At 43.3% G+C, this 12,444-nt stretch overlaps 1 protein-coding gene across 2 annotated transcripts in view; it reads left to right on the forward strand.

Annotated features, from left to right (window-relative positions):
* Nucleotides 1-3,079: 3,079 nt before the first annotated feature.
* Nucleotides 3,080-12,444, forward strand: part of CBFB (core-binding factor subunit beta) — a 61,863-nt gene continuing 52,498 nt past the window's right edge. The window contains exons 1-2 of one of the 2 annotated variants that reach the window (XM_060254037.1): nucleotides 3,080-3,250; nucleotides 8,102-8,188. In XM_060254037.1, the coding sequence (XP_060110020.1) occupies nucleotides 3,173-3,250; nucleotides 8,102-8,188 (165 nt within the window). In that variant the 5' untranslated portion in view covers nucleotides 3,080-3,172. The remainder of the gene's footprint in view (nucleotides 3,251-8,101; nucleotides 8,189-12,444) is intronic. The other variant, XM_060254038.1, reaches the window with a different exon arrangement.

Below are 12,444 nucleotides of genomic sequence, written 5' to 3' on the forward strand. Positions count from 1 at the left end.
TACTTTGCATGATGTTTTAGTATTGAACTTTGAATTAATGTTGTATGCTGCATGCTAGATTCTTATCTGCTTGGAAGGTTTTGAATTATGATTTTAATTTTTAATAAATGGTTTTAACTTTGGAACTGCTTTCTCTTTCTCTCTCTCTGGAACTATAGGGTCACTGCCAGTCATCCCCTTCCCTTTCTGAACCTGGTAGGAATGGGAGTCCTAGGAAAGGTTTCTGCACTCCTAAATTCCCTAACATCAGGAGATAACATCAGGAGAAGGTCTTGGCCTCTGTGTTGTTCAGGGCAACTGGTTTTGCAATGGTTGGGTAGTTTATTCATATGCCCAACTTTTCAACTCAAGAGTAACCCAAAGCAGCTTACATCTTTCCCCAACTCTTCATTTATCCTCACAAGTCACAACAACCTTGTGAGGTAGGTAGGTTAGGCTGAAAAAGAGCAACTTGTTCAGAGAGGATGCTGAACTTAATCAGTGACTGGTCTGATCCCAGCAGGAGCACTTCTTCTGAGAGCCTGTGTGGTGTCATAGCAGCCAGAGTGTCCTACTAGGATACGGGAGACCCAGGCTCGAACGCCCACTGTGCCATCAAAGCTTGCTTGAATGACCTTGGGTGGCGCCGGATTAAACCCTGTGGAGGTCTCCAGGACAGTCGAAATCTGGCGGCCCCCCCTCGCAAAGTGCAGCTCAGTTGCTGGCTGCACTTGCAGTGTGGGAGGGCTGCAAGCAGGGGGGAGATGGGGGGAGAACTGACCCGGGGCCCCTAAAGGCATGGGGGCCCATAGGCCGGTGCCTACTCGGCCTATTTGTTAATCCGGCCCTGCTCGAGCCATCCACCCTGCCCCTGTCTCAGCCTAGCCTGCCTCTCAGGGTTGTTGTGAGGATACCAGGAAAGAAAAAGATGTAAGGTGCTTGCGGTTCTCCATCCTGGAGAAAGGCAGGGTATAAACTGATTCATTAAATAAACTAAGTTCTAGCCCCTGCTCGGGGTTGATGACGTTTTAGATGGAGCCCTGGGGACTTAATCCACCTACTGAAGAGCAGCTCAAATGAGCTACTGACCACCAGCAGCCACGCAATGGCCGCGGCCCACGCGGGTGACGAGGAGGTGGAGGCGGCGTGAGAACTTCTGCCTCGCAGTAGCAGCCGCGAGTCAAACCGAAGGCTGGTTGCGGCCCGTTGCAAGCAGGAAGCCGGAAACCAGCGAGACAAGGCGACTGTGTGTGAGCGTTGTGTGTGTGTGCGCTTGGTGGTGGGGAGTTGCAAATGACTCAACCGCCCCTCCACCCTCCTCCTTTCCCCGTCTTCCGCAGCCAGTCAGTCATAGGGGACAGAGAGCCCGATCCCACTACAGCTGCTTACTCAAAAGTCGGCTACTCGGCTTTCGGTGTTTCCAACCCCCTTACCGGAAAGCGCATCGGATTCATAGCAGCTTTAAAGAAGCCGCGCTGACACCCTTGTATAAATCCCGCTTCGGTCGCTTCTAAGAAGGCGTGCGCAAAACGGCAATACTAACGCCCTATGCATTTTATCGGGAGTAACTTTCACTGATTTCAGCTGGATTTACTCCTCAGTGGGCCTCTCAGGATTGCAGCAGCCGCCTTACAGCCCGATCCTAATGCTCATCATAGGCATAATTAGCCTGTCCTTTAGCACTGTTGATCCCGATCCCAGGATCAGGCTGCGCAAGGGTCTTGTAAAGCGGCTCCACGCTCATCTTTCTCCCCCAGCTCCCGGCAGCAATCCTGGGCGCACATGGGAACCCCTCTTGTTTCCGAAGTTTCAGGAAACTGACTTGGTCTAAAGACCCCCCCCCCACTTCAAAAAAAAAAAAAAGGCGTGAAGGTTTTGTTTTTTAATAAAAGCATCAAGACCAACCGAAACAAGACAAAACCAGCGTGCAAACTTTCGACTTCTCCAGAAATCTTCAGCAAGCTGGATGTTGGGGTTTTTTTTTGGGGGGGGGGGGAGGGGAGAAAAACTGGTATAGCAAGCCACGATTGTTAACGCTTGCAGACGCCAGACGCGGCGCCGGTCAGCCTGTGCACGGTTACCCGCGAGTAAGAGCCGTTAAAGTCTGCGCGTTTACTTCTGAGTAAACTGCTACCACCTTTTGCTCCCCTCCCCCCTCCCTTGATCATAAATCCCGCAGAAGTCATCGGACTGACTCGCTTCCGAAATAACCCCACGAGAAGACTCCAGCACTGCTGAGCCCGTCCATCCTTTGCACATTTACTTGTAAGTAGTCAGCCCCCTTGAACTCAGAGGAATTTACTTCCTAGTAAGCAGGCGATAAGGTGGTTGCAGAAAGCTCATCGTCAAAGTCAAAGGCAAAAAAAGTCCAGGATCCCGAGCCCTCCCAGGCAAACCGAAGGCGCAGGAGTTCCTCCCAAGGGAAGTGTGCCTATGCACATTCTTATATACAGACACGCAAAAACTCTGTGGGTGTGCATGTGTACGAGTCGGGATGTTTCGGGAGCAACCCTGCTCCCGAGAACGCGCCGCGCCGCCTCTGATAACCAGCGTTGCGACGCTTTCTGCTTCCCCACCCGAAAGCCCTGCGGCGCGCATGCGCCGGGCACCAGCCCATCAGCTCAGGCAGCCCCTCGCCTCGGAGTTGTGAATGGCGCGGCTGTTTGGCCGAACTCTTTTTTCCCCCTTCTTTTCTTGACGAGTAAGAAGGGAGGGGGGAAGCGAGAGGGGAAGTCGCGCGCCTGGAGCAGCAGGGGAGGGGGAGCCCCTCCCTCTCCTCCCCCCCCCCCCTGGCTCCACAGACGCCTCAGCGGCGGCGGCTGCAGTTAGCTGCGGCGCGAGGCTCGGCCGTTTGCCGCTCGCGCCAACTCTTTTCCGGGTGCTTCTCTCCCCCCGTTTCTTTCCTCTCCCGCCCCCCGGTCTAGTTTTCTCCCCGTGAGGGAAAGGAGTGTGAGGCTGAGCCGGAGCTCCCTTTCGACGCCGTCTCCCTTCTCGGCGACAAAAGCCGGCTTCGCCTGAGGTGGAAGAGGAGGAGGAGCCCGAGCCGGGCTGAGGGAAGCGAAGCGAAAAGCGGTCGGTCGCTCGCCCGCTGGTTTCCCTTCTCTCGGGTCCCCCGGTTAGACAGCGGCGGCGGCGGCTCTCAGTCCGCTCGCTGGCCGGCGGGGTCGGCTGCTGCTGCTGCCGCCGCCGCAACATGCCGCGGGTCGTCCCCGACCAGCGCAGCAAGTTCGAGAACGAGGAGTTCTTCAGGAAGCTGAGCCGAGAGTGTGAGGTGAGGAGCGGGGCGGAAGTGGAGCGGAGCGGAGCCCGGGCGGCGACGGGGACAGGGCGGCTGCACCCGGGCCGGGAGCGGGGGACTGCGCCTTTAACCCGTGGAGGGGGGGAGAGAATAAGAGAGGAGTGGAAAGAGTGAGGAGACGGAGCGGCGGCTAGTCTGCCCTGGGAAGGAGAGGAGGGAAAAAGTTCGCGCCGGCGAGCCGCTAGCCCTGCTGCAACTCCGGCCTCGCCCAGGCGCTCCGCTAGTTATCCCTCATCCCGAGCACGTTTACTCAGTCGTGAGCCCCTGCCGGGTTTGGACTTTTTGGGTTGTTGTTTCTCCCAAGCATAGCGATCCCAAATACGGATAGTATCCAAGTCAGCCCCTGCCCCAGCTGCAGAGGGCCGTTTTGCAAGCGTTGCGTATCGAAGGGAGCCTCTAGTCCAGGGGTGGCCAAACTTGCTTAACTTAAGAGCCACATAGAATAAACATCAGATGTTTAAGAGCCGCAAGACATGAAGGGAGGGAGGGAGAAAGGAAGGCAAATAGATGGGGGGAGGAAGAGGTGGAAAGAAGGCCACTTTAAATGCATTCTCCAAGCCAGCTGACTGGGCAGTGGGGGCTTGGAGAGCCGCACAATATGTGTGGAAGAGCCACAGTTTGGCCACCCCTGCTCTATGCTGAATGGTGGAGGACGTTCTTATAAGTATAGGGTACCAGAGGTGGCTCCTACTGAGTTGTGCGGGCATTTCCCCCTAAGCATAGCATAGAGATCCCAAATGCGGGTGTCAAGGTGAGTGGCATGAGTCTGGCTGACCAGTGGAGTGCACTCTTGCAAAAATGGGATCTCAAAAAGAGCCACTACCAAGCTGTCATGCAAGTGTTGAATACCAAAATGAGGCTTCGCTGAATAGTGGTGAATGTTCTTGGAAGGCGCCCCCCCCCCTATTTCCTGGGCGTGGAACAGGTGTCACTAGGGGTGTGGGAGGAGGTATTTGTGAATTTCCTGCATTGTGCAGGGGGTTGGACTAGATGACCCTGGAGGTCCCTTCCAACGTTATGATTCGATGATTAAATGTAGCACATCAAAATGAGGCCTTCCTGAGCTGCAGGGACCATTTCTATGAGTGTACTGATATTGAAGTGTACTGATCAACACAAGTCTACTGAACTGCAGTGCACTTCTTCTTTACAAGTGTTGCATGTTGCACTGAGCCCCTAGTGAGCTGCAGTGTGCTTTTCCCCTGCACATAGTACTGCATGTACCCCCAAGTACTAATTCCAGAGGGGGGGGGTTGTATGTGCACCTATATAAACTTCAGCCCTGGTCCTCTGTATGTTTATGCTCAGAAGTAAATTCCTGGAGTCTTGTTCCCTGAGGTAAGAATGGGTGCCTCTATAATTTCATATCTGCTTCTCAGTAAAAATGCAGCTTAGTAAACATGCAGACTTGGAAGGAACCTTGAAGGTCATCTAGACCAACCAAGAATGGACTAGAACAATCAAACAGCCCTGGAGCAAGCTGACTCAAGTGGTCCATGCAGCACCATGGGATCTGCTTGGCTCAGACATGGGAGTGGCAATGATCCCAACAGGTGTTAGCATCATTGCAATGACTTGGGTCTCACTGCTTCCAGTAGTGTGCTTTCCTGAATTGTAAGGGTCACTTCCAACTATTTTCTGGCTGTCGGAGGCCCTCCAGAGCAGTGACCCCCTTGGAAATTTCCTTGTAAGCTGGCAGGCTGGTCCCCCAGTGAGTCCAATGCCCTGCTTCATGCAGAAATAGTCAAGCTTAAATAGGATTTGCAGGATGGCTCTCATGCCTCACCAGGGTTGCTGTATAACATGTCCCCCAGCCATTTTACCATATAAGACTGCATAATTAAGGTAGCCTGGATCTTTTTGATATTCTGAAGACAGACTCCACTGTACTTCCAAGTAAGTATGCTGGAAGTCCTGTGTTCAGTGGGAGTGTATTATTAAGTCGATCTGCATTAGATCCTGTTGCCCCATTTAGGGACATTCCAAAGTGCCCCCCTTTCCTCCTATCTTTAATTCCCTGCTCTAAAGTGAGAAAAAAAACCTGCTTCTCCATCTTCTCTCTCCTGTATTTTAAGTATTACGTTTGGACTGGACATTGATTAATCAAGAATAATAAAAAACAGTTATTCTGAACTCTCAGTTGCCAAGACTAGTTAGAACTCATTCACAAGTACTTGAAAGGATGTCAAAATTATTCTTTAGCCTTTTTGGTTTGAACTATGACAGCAATGCTTAAGATCCAGTTGTGTCACAGTAATAATTCCAGATAAGTATCTGTTACATACATCTGACAAAGTGGTCTGTATTCAGCAAATGTCTTATGCTAGTATAAAAAATTGATAGTCTTCAAGATGTCACAAGTCTTCCAATCGTGTCACAGTTGGTGATCTTGATTAGTCGTAGCCTCTATGCAAATATAGAAAGGAGGGTGGGAAGTGCACTCTTATTTACTCTGATTTTGAATGTGAAATGGATTTTGGTGTTAAGAGGCTTATCAGTCCACATTAAATTTGCAATCCTAAGGACACTTTCCTGGCACTGAATCTTGATGAATAACATGGGGCTTCCAAATAAACCAGTTTAGAACTGCTCGCTAAGTGACTTGGTCCACAAGGATGCTATACCTCTCTGAACCTTTCTGTATTCATTCAAAGAAGCAATTTGGTGAAGGTGGTCTATTCCTGGAAAAGAATTGATGTACATTTATTAAAGATCACATTAATCCTGCTAACTACCATTGCACATGGTTAAAAAGTGCATTTTCCACTGCTCTCCAGTATCTTCTTATTTTGGATGCTATGGAAATTTCTAAACATGTATTTAGTGATTATACAGATCTAGGATGGCAGTGATTGTTTAATGTTAATCCTGCATTAAATGAATTTCCTTTTGTGTCATAAGGTTAATGTGTATTAGTTGCCCAATCAACCTTTTTGTCCTTAAATGCCAAATAACCAGGAGCACACGCTGGTGCTTAGGGTTAATTAGTTAAGAAAGCCAACCCTGTTCTATTTAAAAGCAGTGTGAGTCTAATGTTTGTGAAAATGAACTGTGTTTCCAGTACTGTATGTTGACATTAACCTTCCCCCCTTCACATTTATTAAATGTTGTAGCAAATAGTATACCATAAAAAGTCCACTATAAGATGGCAGCTTAAAACACAATATAGGAGAAAGAGTAGCAATTAACTTCCAGACTGTTGTTTACCATAAAGGTGAACTAGTTTGCCATTTGATTGTCAGGACAGACTTCGTTACAGTCAAATAGCAAGATCTTTTCTATTATCAGGTTATCATTAAAAATGAACAAAAAGGTTACTTTACCAGATAACTGACTTGCAAGGGTTTCTGAGCAGGCACACAACAGCTGTGTACCCTCAGTTTGCCAGAGATGTAGACCTCTTTTTAAAAATGGGAATGGCATGAGCAACATTTTGAGCAGTTATTTAGCACTGTATTTATTTCCTGAACAGAATTGTGTCAAGGCAGCATAATGATTTCAAAATTATTTAATAAAAGTATGAAGACATTTCTAGGATAATCCAAACTTTTATTAAATCTTTTCAAAACTAGATACCAGAAAGCCTTGTAAACTTCCCAGCTCCACTATTAATTAAACTAGCATTCTGACCACACCTTTTTAGCACTTGTCTGCAGCCCTTCTGGAGAATATATGTCTGCATAGGATTAAGTCCATAAACTGATTTTTTTGACACTTCACTGAAATTTAGCAGAGTTGGTTTTAATAAGTGAAATATGTTTTTGCTACACAGACATAATGTACTATTTTGTACTTTCAGGGTGTGCTCTTATGAAGATGTCACATCTTCCATGTAGAGTGTTTTTCACTGGAGCTTCTTGAATCTGAACCACATGTGGTCTTCCTGTTTCCCGTTTTCATTGTATACTCACCATGTCCACTAATTACTACCATTTATTGCCTTGTGTGCTACTGATGCAGTTAAAATAGAATTTCAATCTCTCTATTTTTTTTAGGCTTTAGCAATGGACACAGGGACTCTAATTATTGATGCTGAATTCAAAATTTGTGTGGTCCTTTCTGAATGTCCTCAAACAGAAAATTTTTCAAATGGAATAAATTCCATGTATTCTCCTATGCCTTGAACTCTTTGCATGACTGTACATCATGAAAGTTTATTAGTTGTCTGTGCAGTTATAGTAGTTTTTTATTCGTAATATGGATGGGGTTTGAAAGCAGCTTTATCTCCTACGATCCCCATAATCTCGTTAGAATATTTTAGAATGCATGCTGCAGTTCTTTCAGGTAAAATCTACTAATTGTGAAGTATTTAATGCCTCTCCCAGCTGTCAGTCTTTTTCATGGGGTCAGAGAATTGATTATCTTTTGTGCTCTGTGTCTTCCTGGTGATGATGTTTGTTTGAGCTTCACTTTTTTATGGCTGCTGTTCCCTTGCTTTTTGTAGCTCTTCTCAGGTATTTCTCTTAGAAAGAGCAGACCTGCTTGTGCAAGAATACTATCTCTGTTTCCTCTCCACCCCTCTTATTCTTCTGCCTGCATTCTTCCAGTTTGCAGCCTGAATGCTTTGTTCACAGTTAAACAACAGTAAAGACATTGTGTGATTTCAACATGTTGAATTATTCTTCATGCAAGGCATGTAAACCTTTTAAAAACATATTTGGGGTAGTGCTAAATTGCAGCTTGTTTGGGGTGTACTATCTGAGCTCAGCAAAGGGCTCACTTCGTGCTTCAATGCATGATCTCTGCTGTGTTGTCCTTATCTTCTACGCAGATATTGTAAAGCAGGAAGGATTCACTTTTTGATTTGGCTTGTATACTTTGCAGATTAAATATACTGGCTTCAGGGACAGACCACATGAAGAAAGACAGGCCAGGTTTCAGAATGCCTGCAGGGATGGACGGTCTGAAATAGTGAGTATCGTTTTAAACTAAGTTTTCATAAAATGTATTTAATTGTTGTGTTTTCTCTCCTGTTTTCCTGGATACAGTTGGGAGGCATAGCCAGTCTTATTTCAGACAAGGATTAACAGTTGGATGTTTAGAAATCATTCTGTTTCATTGTGCTTGCATTCCAGTATGAAATTAATATTCTAAACTGCTTGTTCTAATCTGCTGTCTTTACAAATGGGAAAGTACAGAATAATTAGTAAGCCTAGGTTTATAAATTTGGGAAGTCAGATCACTGGATGCAGATAAATAGTTCTGTAAAATAGTTGCAGATTTAAGATTTACTGGTTAACTGATACATATACTGTTTATTTTTAAACAAATGTAGAAGACGTTGTTAAAACAATTACAGAGAAAAGTCTTGAGTTGCTTAAGTACTCAATGGGGGCAGTTAGGTGGTTGCCAGTCTCTCTCTACATTAACCTGAATAAAGCTTATAGTATAGAGGATGCCTGGGCTGTTGATAAGATCCTTCCAAAAGTTAATTTTATCAGCCTGCCTGTTCATTTATGGAAGGCCTGAAACACCAGCTATCTTCCAGTTTATAGAAATCTCCCTACTTGATTGTTCCAGAGCAGTTCATTTTAGCTGCAGGTAGGTTGCTTTGATGCCTGACTAGACTCCCTACATTTTTCAGATGGTGGTGTTGCATGTTAAATTCATCATTGTTTTATTTATAAAGTGCCCAGTAGTGCCATCCTAAGCAGAATTATTCTTTTCTAAGTCAGTGAAATCTCTGGGCTTTAGAAGGGTGGAATTCTGCTTGGGATAGTACTGTAAAACTACTACGTAATCTACATAATACGTTTTGAGAAGAGTATAAAATTAATAGCTACTTTATTATTAAAAAAAGAAATATAAATTATGCTTGAACTAGGTGAAAGTTAGTTATTGATAGGCATTCATAACTGCAGAAAAGTGTCAGTGGGAAGAGTCCTCAAAATTAAATTGACAGTGCAGTCCTAGATGTGTCTGCCCAGAAGTAACACAGTATTCAGAAAAGGGTATGTAGGACTGCACTCTTAGTATCTCTGTGCAGGAAAATTAAAAGTACTGTTAAGTAGTTCAAATTCTAGCCTGGCCATAATTACAATGAAGAATGTAGTTAAGTACTAAAAACTTTTTGAAGGCAACAAGCTGATTCCAACTGCTGTAGCACATTAGTTTTACAGATTAAAATACTTGTTTCTTTTCAATTTAGTTACAATATGCTCACGTCTCAAAAATGTTATGACAGAGAGAGATTGCTCGCTTCAGTGCACTGTAATGTGAAACTACTGGATTTTGGTGTATCTCAAAAGAACTGCTTGGAACTTGATTTATTTGATTTCAGTGTCTTAATTTTTGCATGAAGCCCATGCACATTAACTGATGACCTGTTTCCAAATGTGCTGTTTTTGTACATCATGAAATCAACTGAAGTTCTGTGTTTGATTGATTAATTTTCTTTGTACACCCCAGACTATATGTGATCCAAATAACTGTGATTCCTATATCTGTTTGTTTTTAAGGTTATTTGTCATTTTCTCGGTTTATAGATTCTGAAGGTGTCTGATGAACATAAGTATAATAAAATCAGTAAGCAATAAATAATGAATATTAACTCTTGGTGATAGCTGATAAGTTTTAAATTATTTTTTCTTCTATCAGGTTGCAAAATCAAAACCATTCATTCCATAAACCAGCATAAAACTTCAAAACCAGTAAAACAGTTTTTTAACAAAGTGTAAGAACACAGGTCCAATTGAAAAAGAGGCAGTTTAACAAACAAGAGTAGGTTTGGGATCATTCAGATAAGTCAAAGAGAGGTGTGGGTAAAAGTTAATGTTTTTACTTGGTGCTGAAAATATGCTTGGTACCAGTCAAATAGCTGTGGGAAGGGCATTCAGAAAACAAGGTGTCATGACTGAAAAGGTCCTGTCCCTTGTAGCTACCTACCTCATGTCAGAAAATGAAGCACATCAAGGGCTTCCAATATCCATAAGTAGGCTCACATGGGAACAAAGAGACCTTTAGGCACCTTAGTCTTAGGGCATTAACGGCTTTAAGAGTGATAACCGCCCTGAGCCCATCTATGGGAAAGGGCAGAATATAAGCCTACAAAAATAAATAATTTGGGCCCTGAAGTATTTTTTATTTCATTTATACCCTGGCTTTCTCTTCACTGGGGACCCACTGGCTTGCATCATTCTCCTCTCCTCCATTGTGTCCTCACAACAACCCAGTGTGGTAGACTAGGCTGTCTATATCTGACTGACCCAAGATCACCTGGCAAGCTTCCTCAGCAGAATGTGGATTTGAGCCTTGGCCTTCTGAATCCTAGGTTAACACTCTTAGTCATTACACCATTACAAATCATTACTTTTATTGGATATAAGTAAATTGGGAACCACTGTAGCTCTTTCAGTATCTCCCAGAACAAAACAGTAGTCTTGTTGGTACATGTTATGCTAATAGCAGCTTCTAAATCATCTTCAAAGCCAGACCAGTATTGAGCACTGCAATGATCTAGATGTGATTAGAGTATGCATGACTGTAGCCAGGTCATGCCTCTAGAGGAAAAGGCTACACAGCTGGTTATCCAAATCTGATTAAAAGTGCTGGGGACTATAGAGGCTCCATCATTAGAACCAAATATAATGGCATCCCAGGGTATCTCTCAGTGCATGATATGTAGGTCTTGTTTTGATGTTTATAAACTTGGTATCCTAGTGCTAATGTGGTAGCTGTTGCTTGTTCTCATCTTCTAACTGCATAATGTGAATTAAACAATACATGGCTGCCCAGGATTATAAAATGGCCAGTGCTATTCCTTACTGACAGATCAGGGTGTGAAAATTTTATTCTAATCCTTGTAGAAATGGGTTGTATCTAGAGGTTGACCTCTGATAAATCCAGACTATCCATGTCTGCAGCCTGATTGAGTCCTAAAAGGAACTTCAAATTCTTTGCTGACTTTTTAAAGAACAGTTTAATTGGTTAGGATCCATATCCATGAGTTTAAAAGGTTTTAATTAAGTGCTGTAAAGTTCTGTGGGCAAATGTATGGTACAGTGAATTTCATGCATTTTGAAACAGCAGAATTCATTGGCATGCTTAATAAAACAAAGAATAACTTAAACTTCTATACATGTCCCGGGTTTGGGTATTGATTCTTTGTTAGATGTATTAAAAAAGAAACAATTCATTTTTTTTAAAAAAAACCATGGTGAATATATATATATATATATATATATATATATATATATATATATATATATATATATATATATATATATATATATATATATATATATATATATATATATATTCCCCCTTGGTAGGGGGTTATTTTATACTGCAGCGGGGGGAGGGGTGCATGATAACTGCTCTGCAAGGGGAAATCTTTCTGCCTGCAGAGCAACTGTGGGAAATCTAAGCCTTAGTCACCATCCCCATCTGAAGCGAAACCTGTGTTACTGCATAATGTTGATTTATATTTAGATATGCTAAGCTTCTTGAAGCATGGATCCATATTTTGCTTATGTCACTTTGTAAAATACTGATAATAAATAGCTATTTCACTTTAATTTATCTTCTCAATTTTGATATATCATACAGTTAACAAAGCATTCTTTTTATGATTTTGGATGGTGCAAGCTGTGCTTGACTGCTAGATTCACTCCTATAAGTAGCCTCTAGCAGCACAGTCGTGGTCCTTTTTTGTGTTCTAGGTAGGCAAACGTGCCTGAGTCCAGTCTGTAGTTTCAGTAGTTCTGAAGGCTGAAGATGTTACTGAATGAATTATAAAAGTCAGTTGCTGTGTTATTGTGTCTATCTATTATACTGCAGCAAGTGTCATAGCTTGTAGTTCATTTTAATTTTTGCACATGGATCTGATTGGTACAGCTGAACTGATAATTCATCAGATTTTAATCATTAGTATTAAATCTTCCAAACTACTGTTTCCATTGAGAGAGTAAAAAAGTAAGGCACATTTTAGGCTGTTCCCCTGCCTTAAATAATGTTGGCAGAATTTGTATTTATAATTTAAGGCAGTCTTTCTTAAAGACTAGTTTATTTAATGTAACAAAATGTTATTAAATGATCTCGGTTGCATATCTAAAGCTTGTAATTTGAGTAAAAAATTTTACTTTCAGTATCTGTATTTTATTTTCTTTTGATATTGCTGTAGTTCCTCTTAGTAGGTTTGTATAATGTGCACTAGTCCTGTATAAAGT

The sequence above is a fragment of the Heteronotia binoei genome, chromosome 14, assembly GCF_032191835.1.
Source record: "Heteronotia binoei isolate CCM8104 ecotype False Entrance Well chromosome 14, APGP_CSIRO_Hbin_v1, whole genome shotgun sequence".
Classification (NCBI taxonomy): domain Eukaryota; kingdom Metazoa; phylum Chordata; class Lepidosauria; order Squamata; family Gekkonidae; genus Heteronotia; species Heteronotia binoei.